At 40.7% G+C, this 18712-nt stretch overlaps 1 protein-coding gene across 2 annotated transcripts in view; it reads left to right on the top strand.

Moving 5' to 3' along the window:
- The window catches only part of DENND3 (DENN domain containing 3), a 66590-nt gene that overhangs the window by 30465 nt on the left and 17413 nt on the right, over window positions 1-18712 (top strand). For both annotated transcript variants that reach the window (XM_006123514.4, XM_025184882.2), the window contains 8 exons: window positions 192-313; window positions 1508-1663; window positions 4610-4706; window positions 9793-9896; window positions 10222-10403; window positions 14169-14690; window positions 17078-17337; window positions 17930-18100. In XM_006123514.4, the coding sequence (XP_006123576.1) occupies window positions 192-313; window positions 1508-1663; window positions 4610-4706; window positions 9793-9896; window positions 10222-10403; window positions 14169-14690; window positions 17078-17337; window positions 17930-18100 (1614 nt within the window). The remainder of the gene's footprint in view (window positions 1-191; window positions 314-1507; window positions 1664-4609; window positions 4707-9792; window positions 9897-10221; window positions 10404-14168; window positions 14691-17077; window positions 17338-17929; window positions 18101-18712) is intronic.

Below are 18712 nucleotides of genomic sequence, written 5' to 3'. Positions count from 1 at the left end.
CAAAAGGCTAGGATAGAACTGGACCATTCCTTTCCAATTATACATTTCAATACATTCCTGGCAAGTTAAGTTCAATCACTATGCTGGAGTAACTCATGTTATATTTAAGTGTCTGCATGTTACATCAAGAAGAAATAAATATTTTATCACCATTATTTATATTTAATCATTAACATGTTTGTTTTTTAAAGGAAGCTGAAGATTTAATTTTAATCAACATTGATAATGGAAACATTACACATTCAAAACCATCTGTAGATGAGGCTGTAATTCCAGATGTCCCTTCACAAGCAGCAGAAACGTTTATAAAAAGGTAAAAAGAAACCTGAGTGGTTCATGCAGTAAATAGGATAAATCCCATGGAAAACTCTTTGGGTGCATCTACACTGCACCTGGAGCTTGAAATAAGCTGTGCAATTTGAGCTACATAAATTGCGTAGCTTATTTCAAGTTAATTTCAAAATAGAGCACTGTTCTAAAACATCTCTTACTCCTCCTGGAATGAGGTTTACAGGGACGTTGGAATAGTGAGCCAATTATATTTTGAAATAACGGGCTTGCTCAAAAGATGCGGAATAGCTATTACGGGATACTTCCAATATCCCTAAATAGCTCCGTAGTGTAGATGTAGCCTTTGTGGCTAAGACTTTGTTTATTTAAATAAAAACACAAAACTGGGGCAGGGAAAATTGGACTTTTTGTACAGGTAACTTTATATAGTTACAGTGCATATGTCATAGACCCAACCACAGTATCCCTTTTTTGTCTGATCAGTGTAATGCTTCTTTTTTTACGATTACTTATGTTAGTATTCCATAATTATCATCTGTCTGTATTAGAAGGACATGAGACACTGGATATGTCTGGGGCTATCTAGCATATAATAATGTATAGCGCAGGTAACTCCACAATTCTTTAAATAAACCTCAGGGTCTGATGAAAGCCTAGCTCCTCACCCCAGCTTTTCCATTCTGGTCCCCAGGCAACCTGCTGGTAAGCCCTTAATGTCTCATCCTCCCCCTGAATTAGCGTTACGGTAGGTTACAAAAGAGGGAATTGCTGGTGCAGGGGAAAAAGAAGCTTCTTCTGGTGGGCTTGCTCTTTATCAAGTCCCTACTCATCAGGTTCCTGGGGATTGAGTCAGTGTTGCCTCATTGACAGGTTCTGCTTCTGGAACAGCATTTGTGCCTCTCTACTACCCCGTACCTCCTTAAAGAGATATGTCAGTTCGTTTGACAAGCCAGGTATATAGTGCAGTTATTGCTGATTTATTAGGAGGCAAATAATGCCATGCCACACAAGAATGTTTCCAGGGAGTATGAACATTGAGATGTGCAAAGTTCCATGTTTTCTGAGAGTTTCTCTTATTGGTTTTATAGCAACACTTGCAATTAAATCTTGTAATTTCTTTAGTTGAAAGTAGAGTAAGATTCAAGTTTCTTTTTATTAAAAAAGAAACAAAACACTTGGATTTTAAAAGAGCGCTCATTAGTTTTCTTGTTCCTAGAGTGGAGAATCTTCAGCTACATTATGATCTAGAACTCTGTCACCTCAGCTCGCATACAGACTTCATTGAACTACAAATGCGCAGGAGGGCTTGGCAGCAAAAACTAAATACTGAAGTTCAGCAGATTACGTTGCAGTTAATTGTCAACATTTTCAGGTAGTGATAATATTGTTTGCATGCCATAAAATGCTAAATGTTAACATCTGCACCTACTCTATCTCTGGGATTTTTCTGTTATTTTTCTTTTTAGATGCTGTCAGTGTCTAGATTTGTTGAAGTTCCATGAAAAGAATTTTGTGGCTAGTGGCCTGTATGAAAATTTCAGCAGTTCACATATTTGGCTATAGTTTCATCTATAACTTTAGATACAGAGTTAATTGTATTTTGCTATATCCTGAGAAATTAAAATTCTTGGTTTGAACACACTGCCATTTCATGTGAAAACACCAGGAAGAGAAAGGCCTAGACTAAATTTCTCGGATTTTAGGATAGGTTATGGTTCAGTATAAATAGCAGTAACAGTCGTACAAGTAGTACGAGTATCTTCTAAGCACTGCAAGTCATGAGAAGAAATAAAAATATGCTTAGGGAAAATGATTGTATAGGCGTAGCCTGTGGACAGCATGCAGAACTGAAGTCGGACTGTTTTTATGATCCTTTAGCTCTGTATGACTCTGGCATTGTGCACGAGTTCAGATGTGATTGATCTTTGCAGCCCATTGACACTTCCTACTGTCAGTTATGTATGATGAGTCTGCTTTCTCAACCCTGTGAAATTTAAAGTGTAAGAACATAAACAAGAAATGAAAAGTAATGAAAGGGTGTTGTATTCTGGTTACAGATGGCATCAGCCATATTGATAGAAATCAAAGTACCAATAAGTTTATTTAATTTTCTCATAAGCAAATGAAAGAACAGTCAACTTGGCTTTGATGTATCTTGTTGGTGTCTATCACTTTTATAATCTTTGCCCCAGAAATCTATTGTAATTTGCCTTGACATTTCTGGAAAACCTTGTATGTCCCCTTCGTTGCCTCAGATCTCACTTTATGAATGCAAGGTTGTGTAGATTTGAGCAGAAACAAATTATTTCAGTGTTAGTAAAATGTACTTATCAGGTCTTCTCCCAGATTCTCTTAATCACTTATTTTCCTCTCAGTGGTTCCAGGAGATCCTAACCCAATACATAAATATTCTTATAGTCCCTCTTCATGTTCAGAGCATTTAGTGAACATCTCGTTCATGTGTGATGGCCATAAGTTTGTGCGTGTTTGGAGAGCTGTCACTCTAGCATCCAGGTCCTACAAGAAAATAAAGGACAGCACAGAGAAAGAACAGAGATTCTGTAAATTTAGATTTGCCAGTGGGAGATCTCGATGTTCTGCTGATAGATTTATCATGGTGATATTATAACTTAATACAAAGGAATAAAAATACTCAAGGTCTGTTGATGATTCTGAAGTAAGTGAGATTCTCCAGTAAGTGAAATTTTTATTTGCAAGATATATTTGTGAAGGTTATGTCTACTGTATGTAATGAGTAGACATGTAAAAATGCAGTTTAAAAATCATAGTGGTTACACGGTTACATGCGCTATGTATGGGCTTTGCAGTATAAAGCTTAAATATGCTTTCTACTGCAAAACCTGGATCAAAGCCTCCCCAGGAGCAGGATGGGCAGGGGCTGGCGACCCTGTTCCCAGGGAGGGTTTGGTGTGGCCCTGCAGTATAAAGCTTACTGCATAGTCCGCAGTATGCAATTGCTGTGATTTTTAGCGATTACACGGTTTCCTTTTTAAATGAATTTTTACATCCCCAGTTAAATACTTGGCAACAACGAGTAGATGCTTGGTCGCTCTAAATAGATCAAATTAAATCTAGAATTAAAATCTGTTTGCGTTCTGCCAATGGGGTTGCCATCTTTCTTCTTTTCTTCCTTCAAACTTTTTCTTTTGTTCTTTTTTCCAGCAATGTCTCTTCTGTCTTCTAATGCTCTGTCTACCAGAGTCCAGGAATGAAGGAAAGTAAATCTTTGTTAATGAAATATCTGTTTGCAGCTCAAGCTGTCTGTTTTAAGTCTCCTTAATAAATTGTCCTGTATTTTTGTATACAGAGGTTTTATATTTAAGAAACCCTACATAATGTAGGTTTATATCATTTTATTAACCACCATTTTTTATAAATTCATATGTATATTTAAACTGCTATAACGCGGTTAAGAAAATATAATCTATCAGTGATTTATGGCTCAGTGGGATGCAGCATGGTCCTGTGAACAGTACCCAAAACTGGGCAGTTGAGAGTCTTGGGTTTTAGTTTGGCTCCGCTGGTGATTAGGTCTGTGACCTCAAGCACATTAGTTCTTCTATCTGTAAAATGGGAGTGGATGATATCTACCCATCCCTTTGATAGTACCTTGAGAAATATGGCTGAACACCTACATGGTTTTTGTCCTTAAGAAAATTATAAAGAGCGGCATAAAAAATATACACACACTAAAATGTAGACACATTTTTTAACTAGTTCTCCCTTTTTTTCTCTCTCTCTCTCTTTCTGAATTGAATCTTTGTTTAACATATTTATCAGTAAAACTGGCTTTATGGTTGAACTTTGGGGACATTGCAGCTGGGTGTGCCCACAAAACACTACAAATGATCAAATACCTTGGAATGTAATGGCACAAATTAGATCCTAATCCTGCAGCTAGATCTGCACAGACAGATCTTTTTGTCTGTATGGTGCCCCAAAGTGGCATTCTTGGAGGTTTCATGGGTCTGCGCACACAGATGTAATTGCAGGAATGGGGCCTAAATAATTACATTAATAAGCAGATATTACTGCATGGTAGCTGAGATACTAAAGTTGACCCCAGTGAGTCTTAGTGAATTTTCTGATGGAAAATGTCAGTTATAGCAGGTAGCCTGCTTTACTTCTGTTGAAAAGATTCTACAGTCCTTTTCTATGATTCAGTGATTAAAAACTGTTCACAAAATACAATCTGCCTTCTGGTACTACTGTGTGTTTATTTTAGTGCCAGTGCTTCACTGCAAATATGTGTTTCTTTAAGAAATTTCCAGACATATAAATTATTCTTTATTAACAGGGAGGTAAAGGACCATCTAAATTATGAGCACAGAGTATTTAATAGTGAAGAGTTTCTGAAAACAAGGGTACCAGGGGATCAGCCATTTTACAAAAAGGTAATTACATTCTTGATGTATTCTAATCACCTGCTAGCTTATTCAATTACTAGAATAGTTACCTGGGTATTGCTCAGGTCCTTAATTCAAATATGTTTTGTTTTTCTTCATTGTTCTGGGATGGGGTTAGGGTTGGAGGGGTTCAGGATGCAAGGTGCCCTGGGGAGAGAAGATAACCCCAGCCCTGTCTCACCCAAGCAGCTTGGGGGCAGGTGAGAAGCACCCTGTCCATGGCTGCTACATCAGGCACAAGAAGGGTACATGTCCTCCGGCTGGGGGACAGACAGACGTACAGACAAACTCTCTGAAATATATAGTAGATCATTACAAAAAAACTCAAATGAAACTGTTGAAATTTGGGCTATATTGTATAAGCTATTTGTTTTCTTAACATAGGCACAATGGTAGTCTCTTGTTTTGTGTAATTATTTTCTCTCTCTCAGCAGTTAAGGCTTCAAAATACGACTTAAGTGGGCATAGTTCTTGTGCTCAAAAAGAGTAAATTTTGCCCTAAGTGACCCACAGAAATTTACAGTCTAGGAATTTACATTTTTGAACTGGCATCAAGAGTTTTACACATGTGATTTATATTGATGGTAAAGTCAATTTTGCAGCTTCACCTCTGGAAGATACTGCATACTTGGAATACTTGGACTTAGAAGATCCATGATTTCAGCAATGTGGATAGTCTCGTCACTGATACAGATCGCAGCTTTTCCATGCTGTCCGGTTTTGCACAGTTCTCATCCATGTACTTCTGTGAACCCTCCATAAAAGATCCACCAAACATGCTGGAGGCCTTCCTCGTGTTCTTTTCACGTCTCATGGATACCAATGGAGTATATGCGCTGTCCATCTATTGTGTGTCTGCCTCGCTACTTGGCCAGCCCATCTCCTTTTCCAGTCATACCATAGCTTGGATGATATCGGTGACACTGCTTCTTGCGTGCAGATCATCAGTAGTAATATACTGTAGCTACTTACACCTTCCATGCATCTTTCCATTGCTCTTTGGGTGGTTTGCCACTTTGATTCTTCTGTAGCGTTGTATTCCAGGTTTCACAGCCATACAACATTACCAGAAGGATACTGGTGTTAAAAAGATGGGCTTTCATGGTGGTGGAAAGTTTGGAATCAACAAAAACATTGCAGATTTCCAAAGTCAATCCAACCTAACTTTCTCCTGCTCAACTCCCAGCAAATTTGTTCCATTTCACATCTGCTTGTCATTCTTTTACCATCTTCGTCAACAAACACTCTTGGAAAAGTTCAGCTTAGTTGTATTTCATGCCGAAAAGTTCACAAACAGGTTTTCTCTTCAACTGCCTTTTGCTGTTTCTATCATTTTTCTCCTCAACATTTTACAAACGAGCTTATACTCCAGCCTGGTATCAGTCTTGACTGCCATGTGTCTCCGCTTGGCAAGAAGATCAAATGTTTGTTGGGTAAGACGGTTTCTAGACTCTTGGCTTCTTCACAGTGGCAGCATTTTTACATTTGTTGAACTCTGCTAAAAAACAGCAGTAATTGGAATCAGTATCTTCAGTTTTGTCTGTTTCCTGCAACTAAGAGTTGACTGCATTCTTAAACAGATCTGAGCAGAACTATTGTATCCACATGCAGTGCCTAACTCTCATCTTTATCTGTTCTTCCGGTATGATATTAATTTTGACTCTTGCTCCAATCAATCGATTATCTGCCTGTATACAGATGGCTGATTCTGAAATGACTGTTACATCTGTAACAAGTTGCCTCTTGTTCACCAGGACAAAATCAGTTTAATTTCTTATTACATCATTCGGCGCTCACCAAGTCCATCGCCTTCCAACCCTCTTCTTGAAGAAGGTGTTCATGAGGTATATACGCGAGGCTTCTGCATAATAATCAACCAGCCTTTGGCCTCTTTCATTTCTTATTCTGGAACCATATTGTCCAATGTAGTTTTCTTGATCTTACCCTGTACCCACCTTGTCATTGAAGTCGCCAACCACCACTCTGTGTGTTGTTTTCGTCTGAAGAATCCTATTAAGTTCTTCATAGAACCTTTCCCCTTCCTCGCCTTCCGGAGTAGATGTTAGTGCAGAGGCTACAATTATTTTCATGGTGGCCCATTTGCCTATGCTAATCGTGAGCACTCTGAAGCGAGATGATAAAATTATCCGTGAAATGTTTCCTGCTACCTTCGGGTACACAATAATTCAACTCCACTGACCTTTTCTTCCACTGTTCCCAGGAGAATTTGTGATGCATCCTTCCATTTTGCCACGACTTCCTCCACAAAATCCTACTCCTTTGCCTCATCGTGGCGTGGAGGTGACCCTGGGCTCTTGAGAAGGCTGTGCCAGTGGAGCATAAGCTCCAGCAGGTTCTCCCAAGCTGGAATGGTTTTGAGTATGGCCCTGGTGGTGGACTGTGTGTCCGCAGTCCAAGGACGAGCCTAGCAAAGTACGGAGAGGTTTGTCACCAGAAAGTTGGCCACCAGGTGACTGTTTGGCCACAGCACATATGAACAGTACGGTAATTCAGCGTGACCTTCGGTCCTGTGCAGTTCCCTCTCACTTCCGTGATGATGGTGATGGATATGGGAGCAGAGGATGAAAAGAATCTTACAGTATTGAGACCATCTATTTGTATTGATCTACATGTTGTAACATTTACTGTGCGATCCCTCGCAAGTGATGAGCAGGTCGCTATATTGCTGGAAGAATTGCATTGTATTCACATTGATATTTTTGCCATAACTGAAACCTGGAAGATACACATTAAAAATTTTAAGGATTAGGTTTTAAAAAACAAACAAACTTGAAGTTTAGAAGAAATACAAATCCTGCTTTGGGCTTGGTTGCATGTTCTTCTGAACAAATTGATGCTGACAACTTTTGGAGACAGGATTCTGGATTAGGTAGGCCCCTATCTGATACACTATGGCAATTCCTATTTAAACTGACAAAAGCAAAGGAATACAGGCAGTCCCCGAGTTACGTACAAGATAGGGACTGTAGGTTTGTTCTTAAGTTGAATTTGTATGTAAGTCGGAACTGGTACATATTGTAGTGGAAAAACTAGCCAAACATTTCTCCAGAGCTCAGTTTTATTCTCCCACACCTCACTTCCCTCAGTCTTTTATTCTCAAGCTGAGGTGTCTGCTAAGAAAAGCCACTCCGCGTCTCCCTGGTCTGCTGGGGGGGGTGGGGGGCGCTAGCTTTGCGTCTCCCTGGTCTTCTGGGGGGAAGCAGCTAGTGTGGGGTTGCCTCACCCCGTTTGTAAGTAGAGATCCGATGTAAGTCGGATCCATGTAACCCGGGGACTGCCTGTATAGGATTCACATGATATTTAATCTACTCCTTTTTACAGTAATGTCACTGTAAGAAGTATTGAATGCTTATGGGGCAAAGTAGGAAAGTTTGAGGGACTGCAGGCATCCAAAATCCTATTTGTCATTTCAGATTCACTCCTCAGAATGAGTAACATTGGAAATGCACTTATAAAATTTACAAAAGCTTAATTTATAATTTTACTAGAAGAATTATATGGCATTGCTCGGATTCTTCACTTGATGAAATGTTGTTTTTCTTCATTTTAAATCATTGCTCTAGGGTGGGACTAGGGATGAGAGGTTCAGTATGCAGGCTGCCCCAGGGAAAAAGGAATACCCCATACCTCTCACTGCAGCAGCTTGGGGCCAGGAGAGAAGTGCCTCTCCATGCCTGTAGCGGCAGGCTCCCCATGTGCACCGGCTCCTCCTGCAGAACCCCCTTTCCCCTTTGGGTGGAAGTCATGGTGGAAATGGGTCATTCACAGCATTTGGTATGGAGATGTGATTATCCAGAGGGGAAATTGCCTTTTTAATGCAATAACCCATTGAGGTCCTAATTGTCAATATAGCATGCCATCTAGTGGGAAAATAAAGTTACAAATACATGTAAATAAGATGTCACTTTGACAAGTTTATTAGAAATATTTTATATAGAAAAATGTATTTTGAGTTGGAATGTTCCATTGGTAATTGTAGTACTACCCCACTGCATTGAAGCAGAATTTATTATATATGCAATTTATTTTTTCCCTTATTTTTTTAAAATACTTAAATATATTATTCAAATTCACTTATGTTCTGTCAGCAGCATTTCCTCTGGCTCTTCATCTGTGATAAACTCTATGATGGGAAGAGGCATGCCCGAGTACTGGCGAATCTGTTTGTTTCCCCATTTAAAGAAACTTTTTCATAACTACAACCAAAGCTATAGATACTATTTTGCATTCACCTTAGTAAATTTGTAAGGAAGTCAGGTACTATACACATAGACATGGTATAAAAACCTAGATGAATAGTGGGGAAACAACATGAATGAAACTTAAACATGTGACTCAGTGGGGTAGTTTGGTGCATTGGTGAACAAGATAACGAACCCTGTACTAGAAATGTTTATACTGTGTTTCTAGAAATGATACAAATTATAGGTTGCATATGATGGTGTTCACTTTCTGTCATTGGGAGTGGTAATGGAAGAAGGGAGTCCTTTTGGAAAAATTTGCATGTGTGCGTAGTATTTTTGACTTTAATATTTGACATTTTTTTGCCATCTTGTCTATTCTAAAGGGCAAATTTTGGGGCTTGAGATGTGTTTCTGTGAGTCTCAGTAATAAATCACCTTAAGGAGGGATTATTTAGTGATTTTTTCACAAGAGGGGAATATTCAGTAAACAGCAGGAATATCACCCAAATTTCTCTCTTCAGTTTAGTGATGAATTTTAACATGGAGCTGTGAGGAGCCCTTTTTTCCACATCATGAAGAAAGTTAAAGTTGTAGAGTTACAATAAAAATATCAGAAAATATAAAATTTAGTTTGTTTTTATTATTAAATTTGTAGTTTAGTATATTACTGTCTGCCATTAAAATGTATACCATAAAATTATACTGATGTGTACAGAGGTTGATTTTATTTAAATTGTGAAACCTTAACTTTGCATTCCTATGGGCTTTTGCATTTATTTCTGTTAGGTCAGTAAAAGTAGATGAAAGCTGTTAATAAAAAATGTATACTTCTGTGATCAGTAATATCAATTTGCTGTTGTGTATTGCAGGTATTAGAGACCTATATATTTCACTCTTTTCTTAAAGCTCGTTTGAACAGAAGGATGGATGCCTTTGCCCAACTTGAGTTGAGCACTCAGTCTGAAGAAGATAGGTAACATTTTCTCAGTATAGTTTACCCCAAGCTTGATTTTACTTCCATTGAAGACAATGTCAGATATTTCTTAGAATGTTAGTAATGTGGGATCATGTCCTATGTATAAATGAGTTTAGAGGTAATTGATGACCCATCTTTACTGCAAAAGGTCCTGCTGTAAATTGGTCATAGCTAGAGTGAGTTGGTAGGTGTTACTGTAATATAGAAAGAACAACAATAATAAACATTTGTTCTCTCTGTTGATACTGATGTATAATATATGCAAAATATATGTAAATATGTATAAACATATCTAAAATATAATTAAAATTGTTTTCTTCAGATTAAATTCAATGCTTGATAGCCCAAGAAGACTGACTGCGGAGAAAATGGCTTCTAAAAGATTTAATCCTCAGTATATGATTAGTAAACGTATGGTAATAAGTATGCCTAATCTACAAGATATTAAGTCTTACGATAGTCCTGCTAGGCCTTCATCACTCCGAAGATCAGAGACAGAACGTGGTAAGGAAAAATTTGCATCTTATGGCATCGTGGACCAGATACTTGGGTGTTCATTGTCCTGGTCCCTGGTATGGCTCACAGTTGAGAGTGCCAATTTCTGGTCATGCATCTGATGAAGTGGGACTTCACCCACGAAAGCTTATGTTCCAATTAATCTGTTAATCTATGAGGTGCCACAGGTCTTCTCATTGTTTAATTTCTGGTCAGATTGTCAGAAATCAGGGCAGGCACACACACACTGGTAGTATGTCCTATAATTAGATTTCACCAAAGCAATGAATGTGGATTCCTGAAGTGCTATATACTGGTTTTACCTTACCCCGTGTAAGGTAATAATTTTTGGCCAGTGGACACTTCAAAAATTTTTGAAGTGGTGCCGGGCCGGAAAGGGCGGCGCCAGAATGCTTCTGGGCTTCCCCGCTTCCAGACCATAATTGGTCAGGGGGTGAGGGAGCCCCTTTGCCCCCCCTTCCCACTAGGCACCCATGCCCCTGGCAGGGTGGGAGGAGGCTTCACACACTCCTCTGCCCCCAGGTCCTGATTGGCCTGGTGGCAGGAGTAGTGTGCAAAGTTTCCATCTGGCTCCCCCATGCAGGGCGGGAGCTGGGCGAGGGAAGCTTGGCACAGCTCTCCCCACCCCCAGGCCAATCAGAACTTGGAAGCGGGGGAAGCACGGGAAGCCTCCTCCCACCCTGCGAGCAGCGCATGGCACTTTGAAGTACCATACACTCCTTGCAGGGCCGGGACAGGGCGAAGGAAGCTTCACGCAGCTTCCCTGCCCCCAGGCTCTGAAGGAAACTTCACCCAGCTTCCCTCGCCCAGCTCCTGCCCTGTGAGTATACGGCACTTTAATGTGCCATGCGCTCCTCACATGGCGAGGTGAGGGCGGAGAAAACTTCGCAAGCGGCTCCTGTCCCCAGGCCAGTCAGGGCTTGGGGGTGGGGAGCGCGTGACGTCTCTTCCCGCCCTGCAAGCAGCGCGTGTCACTTCAAAGCGCTGCGTGCTGCTCACAGGGCGGGAGGAAGCTTTGTGCGCTCACCTGCCCCCAGACCCCAGTTGGCCTGGGGGCGGGGGAGCGGCAGGGCCTCCATGGGCCAGATCAACCCACTCAATGGGCTGAATCTGGCCCGTGGAGGCCCTTTTGCCCACCCCAGCCTTAGAGCCATAAATAGTCACCATAGACACTCCAGCCTATATTATCACTCAAACTGATTTGATGATGAAAGTCTCAGAAGGGTAGCTGTGTTAGTCTGTAACTAAATCATCTATCTATATTTTTGGTTAGTCTCTAAGGAGCTAGAGGACCGTTCATTGTTTTTAAAGTTTTTTTTTTTATGGTTAAAGGTTATTTAAATCAATTCACCATGCTTTAGGTTTGTACAATTTCGGGGGACCCAGGTCAATGGATACTTCCAGTCATACACAAAAAACCCAACACTGTAGACAATCCTTATTAAACTAACTAACGATATATTAACTAAGAAAAAGAAATGAGTTATTAAATATTTAAAGTCGGTAAAATACATTATAGTTGGATGGGAGCATATCATCCAAAATAATAGGAGGGATGTTAAATCTGATGTATTTCTGTAAGTCTCTCTCTGGGTTGCCCAAGTAGATTGGGGACATCAGTCCTTATGCTCAAAATATCACCTTGTTAAAATTTATCAGTCCAGAGATGTGGTAGAAGAGAGGAGGCTAGGGACTTAAGTTCACTCCTTTTATATCAGAGGAGGGGCCATAATTTCTGATGGAGGGGTCTACTTCAAGAATTTGAAAAGTGGTTGAGGGCTGCGCTCTTCCATGATATTAATGGATGAAGTGCGGCTTTGGGATGGAGGTTGAGTGCAAAAGGGTGCTCAGGGTATGGGATTAGAGAGCAAGAAGGGGTGTGGGTTCTGGGAGGGAGTTTGGGTGAAGGAGGGGGTTGTGATTTGGGGTGCAGGAGACGACTCAGACCTAGAAGAGGAGTGTGGGAGGTGCAGAGTCTAGGAAGGGGTTGTGACCTAAGGCAGGGGGGCAGGAGGAGGTGCATGGGTTTGGGTTATAACCTACTGCAGGAGGGGGTTGTGACCTGAAGCAAGGGATTAGGGTGCAGGAGGAGGTGCAGGGCCTGGGAGGGTATATGGGTACAGGAGAGGATTCTGACCTGGAGGAAGGATGTATGTTGTAGGGGTGCTGGGTCTGGGAGGAGATTGTGACCTGGGACAGAGGTGAAGGAGGGGCAGGGCTGTTGGAGTGCAGGAGGGAGTAGGGTGCCAGATGCAGGTGCTTGCTGGGAGGCACTTACCTTATGTGGCTGGCAGCCACGGGCAGGCTCCTTGCTTGCCACACCTCCACTTTGTACAGGGGCCATGTATCACAGGCATGGCCCAGGCAGCTCCCATTGGCTGGTTTCCAACCAGTGGGAGCTGTTAGATTGTGCTGCGGGCAGGGGCAGTGCATGAAGCGTGTCCCGTCCCTCAGGCATGAGATGCACAGAGAGCATATGGCCCCAGTAGCTGGCTGCTTTGAGTGGTGTGTGTGTGGGGGGGGGGGCACAGCACTACCGAGCCTGCTTTTGAGGCTCCCATTGGACCGCAGGACTGTGGGGGGCTGAATCCGGCAGTTTGGCAGGCTGGAACCAGAGCGCAGGCTGTATTTTGCTCGCTTCTGTTTTATGTCTTGACTTTTTTTGCTGGAAAAAATCCCATCTGTGTTGCGTGATCCATCCTTTGTCTGAATTTCAGGTTCTAGCTTGCACCTTTGCCAGTCTGCCCTATGAGGTATCTTTAGGGACAACATGCAGGTGTCCTTGTATACAGCTCCTTTATTTCTAAAAAGCTAACCTGTGGCCATTTTCCACACCCACATATTTGAGTTACAAACATATATCAACATTTCATAACCCCTCGCTCACAATGTAGATATACTCATTATAACAAGATAACATTAATCAGATTATCACTTTTCCAGTGATACCACATAAGGCACACTTAGTACAAGACTTACCACAATTTTGCTAGTGTAAATTGGGGGTAGTCAATTATTTTTTGTCAAAGTCCAAACTTATTGGTCAAAGTGTAGTCAAAGCCCAGATTCCAGAAAAAAATATTAATAAAAAATAACAATAGTGCTAGTAAGTAAAAAAATATTTGGGGGTCTGTTCAAAAACATCTTTGGCCCACAGCTTGGCTAGACAGACTCCTTCAGTTCTGAACATCATCACACTGACCACATAAACACAGCAAAGGTCAGGAGGCATGAAGTAGTGACGTGCATCATCCTCAGCTTCTGGCTGCTTGGTGAGTGCCTGACCATGCACTGAGATAAATCACACTGAGGGCTACTCAGAATTGTGATATTCTGCAACTGCCACAAGGGGCTAACACCTACTGTAGTATTTGCAGTGTGGCGCTGCTTCCTGAGCCAGTTCCTGTCCCTGTTTATCCTTTTCCCACCTAAAATACATTTAGTACATGCTTAGGCTCATTTCTGCCTAGCCAAGTCAATGGGATTTAAACATGTATCAGAAGTAAAGCATGTGCTTAAATGTTTTGTTGAATTGGGATGGACTACTGAATCAGTGTCTATGGTGACATCAAGAAGTGTATGGTGAACAATTTTATTTCGTACACAGGCATACTTAATGGCTTACTGGGGACATAGAGCACAGTTTAGGATATGTAGGAAAAGTGTTGTGTTTTTTTTTTAAGTATTTCTGGTTTGAAGGTGATTGTATGCTTTTATTCTTTGCTTTTACATTTTACTTCTTTCTTTTTTAAGTTGTGAAACTGACCTCCAGATCAATTAGTACATTCAGGATCCCAGAAATTCACTTTCCTCTTATGAGTCAGTGTGTTCATGCCTACTACACAGATTTTATCAATCATCTCACCAGAGCAATAAATATCTTACAACATGATAACTCCGCATTGCTGGCGAGATATTTCTACCTTCGTGGACTCATTGGTGTTATGCAAGGAAAACTACTGGATGCTCTTTCAGATTTTCAAAATCTATATAAAACAGACATAAGAATTTTCCCTACTGATCTTGTGCGGAAGATGGTGGAAAGCCTACCTCCTTCTGAACGTTCGCTAGCAGAGCGCAAGCCGGAGCTGAAGAGGTTGATTAGTCAAGTGATGGAGACACAAAGAGAAGTTACAAAAGTAGATGACCATGTCAAAAATTTTGAGTTACCAAAAACGCACATGCATTTGGATGATTTTGTCAAGCGAATCCAAGAATCTGGGATTGTCAAAGATATAGACACAATACATCGGCTTTTTGATGCCTTAACAGTAGGTAAGCAGAAAGTATGTTGTGGTAATGAATAATATTGGTATGTAAATAATTTTTCATATTTTTATGGATATCTGATGCACGTTGCACTTAAAGATTTTTTCCCCTCTTTTTGACCTTCAGGAAAATGTTGTCAAACATTTCTCAGGACATGAATATGTGTGTGCATGCACTCATGTGCCAAATTCACATGTGTGTCTCCAGTTAGCATAGAACTTTTTAAATTCATAGTAACATGTTTTTGTAATTTTTGTAATTGCAAGCACACAACTACTGTTGCCACAGGCTGTAATTTCCATTGCATTTTATGTGAACACTGATAACTCAGTTAGGGTATGTCTACACTACCAGCCTAGTTCGAACTAGGGTGGTTAATGTAGTCATACGAACTTGCAAATGAAGCCCGGGATTTGAATTTCCCGGGCTTCATTTGCATGTTGCCGGGCGCCGCCATTTTTAAATGTCCGCTAGTGCGGACTCCGTGCCCGCGGCTACACGCGGCACGAACTAGATCGTTTGTGCCGCGTGTAGCCGCGGGCACGGAGTCCGCACGAACTAGATCGTTTGTGCCGCGTGTAGCCGCGGGCACGGAGTCCGCACTAGCGGACATTTAAAAATGGCGGCGCCCAGCAACATGCAAATGAAGCCCGGGAAATTCAAATCCCGGGCTTCATTTGCAAGTTTGTATGACTACATTAACCACCCTAGTTCGAACTAGGCTGGTAGTGTAGACATACCCTGATGCATGTAGAACCAAACTCGCCAAAGTAATAAATGATGCTGTTCATATACTTAAAGTTAAGTACATGCTTGTGTACTTTGCTGAATTGGGGCCTTTGTGCTACATCCTCATCATTTTGGTTGTGAATTTAACAGTTCCACTAAAACTGAAACTCCATCTTATTGGCAATTCTTAATTGCAATAATTACAGGAAAACTTACTTAATGCAGTACATTGGACTCACTCTACATGTGATGCTAAAGGGTGTCTGCACAAGTGCTTGCAAGCCTGTTTTGCAGTTGTCCGGGAGGAGGAAGGATTGGCAGTTTTTGCATTACCATTTAATTGTCCAATGGCATGCCAGCTCTATCTTGATTTAGATTGCTAATCTTGTGATACAGTTTAATGGCTTTATTATAAGGACGTTATCTGCTGAGGATCAGGATAGGGCTATATCTATTTTATTTGCAATCTGTTCAAAAAAGGCCTGGAACTTGAATAGCGAGTGCTAATTTTTTCATAAAGCTACCAGTAGAGCCCGAATAAGTATGATAGATTGTAAAAGCATAGTTTAGAATGTTTCCAGGATAATTTCTTTACCTCCTAAATCTGAAACATGACTCTTGTGCTCTGCTTCTCTACGTATAAGTAGTAACGGCCACACCATTTGAAATTTGCCGTGTACAATAACCAGGAAAGTTGTCTCACTTTCTGGTCACTGTTATTAAACGTTGACCAAAATAGCAAGAATTTCTATACTTTAAAACAGTATGTGGCATACAATTAATAATTATCTGTTTGAGTTGGAATATCGGGAGTCCAGAAGCAGCCATATTTATGAAACCACAGTCTTAAAGAATTCTTGGAATGTATATGGCTTATAAACTTTTCCTCTGCAGGTTAATGATTATTATTGTCACTACTGTTCTTATCCACTATCCAGCACATACATGATTTAGTAATGTTCATAAGACTAAAGGGCTAGAAAATTCTAATAAAGAGTATCCAATCTAGCAGAGGAGTAAGAATTCTTTTCTGTGGGCTGCTTGGGCGTGTGGAATAAGAGAGGCTGTGCAGTTGTTTACTCCTTCACCGGAGCAGGTGGGGAGAATATCAAATGGATGGAGGCCCACGGTGTAAGCTAGCAGCAAAGTACTCCTCCCAGTAAGATGGAGAAAACTGGAGAGGAATTCTGACTTTGAAATGTCTTCTGGGGTTACTCTTGATTGTTTACATGGCAGCCTTTACTCAGGGTTTGGCACAGTCTAGCCGTCAGTATATTTCTTCACACAATGCATAGTTAGCCTGTGGAACTCTATGCCAGAGGATGCTGTGAAGACCATGACTTTAACAGGGTTCAAAAAAGAACTAGATACATTAATGGGGGATTGGTCCGTCAATGCTTATTATCCAGGATAGGTAGGAATGATGTCCCTAATCTCCGTATGTCAGAGGATCGGCATGGATGACAGGAGAGGGGTCACTTGATGATTACCTGTTCTGTTAATTCCCTCTGGGACATGTGACATTGGCACTGTCAGAAGACAGGATACTGGGAAAGATGGACATTTGTTGACCCAGTATGACCATTCTTCTGTTCTCAAAATATATTTTATTTTAAATTCATATAATAGCTTCAAATAATAAATAATTTTTAAAAACTTTTAAGGACACCAGAAACAAATTGACCCTGAAACATTCAAAGATTTCTACAACTACTGGAAGGAAACAGAAGCAGAAGCTCAAGAGGTTAATCTGCCACGAACTGTACTAGAGCATTTAGATACAAATGAATGTGTCTACAAATTATCCTGTTCAGTTAAAACTAATTATGGAGTAGGAAAAATAGCAATGACCCAGAAGCGCTTGTTCCTTTTGACTGAAGGAAGACATGGCTATGTTGAGATCACAACTTTTAGGAATATAGAGGTGAGCATGAAATAATTTGTTCTTAAGATGTGTTATGTGATTGTGAGCAAGAATATACCAGATTCCATTGCAGTAGCAGAGAGTCTTTCACAAACTGAGACATTTCAAGAATGTTATACAAGAGAAAGACCTATGATTGTAGCGAAATGTATCTAAAAATCATGGCTAGAACCAAAGGCTGAGGTATTTTTCAGGGCTGATTGGCACTGCTAATGGATCAGAGCCCAATAAGGCTAGGTTCTGTTCAGACCTCTAGAACAGTCACCCAAAGAACTTTACAGTTTGGATTTATGAAATGAAACAAGTGTATGAAAATACAAATTGGGGATAGGGAGTGAGAACATATGGGGTTAACTGTATAATTAGCACATTTTGTACAATCAGAAGTAGTCTTAGGTGACCCCCTGTTTAGCAATATATCTGAACATAAATTTGAACATTTATTTCTCATAAATGCTGAATGGTGACCGTGCCTCACAACAAGATAATTAGTTTGGGCTAGAAATATTAGACTATGCCTAATGAATACTGCACCAGATCTCTGACTGTGCTTTACTGCTTTCTCGGTTTCTTTGTTTCTCTGCATTTATAGGATGTTAAAAGTACTACTGTAGCTTTCCTTCTTCTGAGAATACCTACTCTGAGGATTAAATCTGTGTCCAAAAAGGAAGTCTTTGAAGCTAACCTTAAGACAGAATGTGATCTTTGGCACTTGATGGTGAAGGAAATGTGGGCTGGAAAGAAAATGGCAGATGATCACAAGGTATAAATGTTACTTTCCTAGTTGACTATTTGCAGGGGAGTTGTCTGCTTCCGCGAGCTCCCAGGCAAGGGGTGGGGCCTCAGGCAGAAGAGTTGGGGCAGGGATGGCGAGCCCGTAGCACTGTCCAGACTTCGACACATTCTCTTCTCTCCCCCATCTTCATGGCAGCCCTGTAAGCCCCCTGGAGCATTCCATGTGGCACTCCAGCGGCAATTCAAAGAACCCAGGGCTACAGCTGGGAACCCAAACTCCTTTGAATCACAAGGCCCCAAAGTAATTGCACACTTTGCTCTCTGCCCATTGGTGGGCCTGACTATTTATAACAATTATTTATAATTGTTTCCTACCTTGTGTGCTTCAGTGTTTCCATAAAAACCTGGACATTTATTTTCCACTTGCCAGCAAAGAGTGAATAACAGTAATAAAAAAGTGATCTCATATAGCAAAAAATAAAATTTAGAAGATTTAGTAAAACATTCTGGTTATTATTATACTAGAGCTTGAAGTACTATCATTTAAGAAGAAATAATTCAAAATGTGGTTGTGAAAATAATTGTGCAAAATAAGTTGTCATCTGTCAGCTTTTGGGGTTTTTTATTTGTGATCTTCCCT

This window comes from Pelodiscus sinensis, chromosome 2 (genome assembly GCF_049634645.1).
Source record: "Pelodiscus sinensis isolate JC-2024 chromosome 2, ASM4963464v1, whole genome shotgun sequence".
In the NCBI taxonomy this organism is placed as follows: domain Eukaryota; kingdom Metazoa; phylum Chordata; order Testudines; family Trionychidae; genus Pelodiscus; species Pelodiscus sinensis.
The sequence above is the reverse complement of the archived record's forward strand: the minus strand, read 5'-3'. Positions and strand labels throughout refer to the sequence as shown.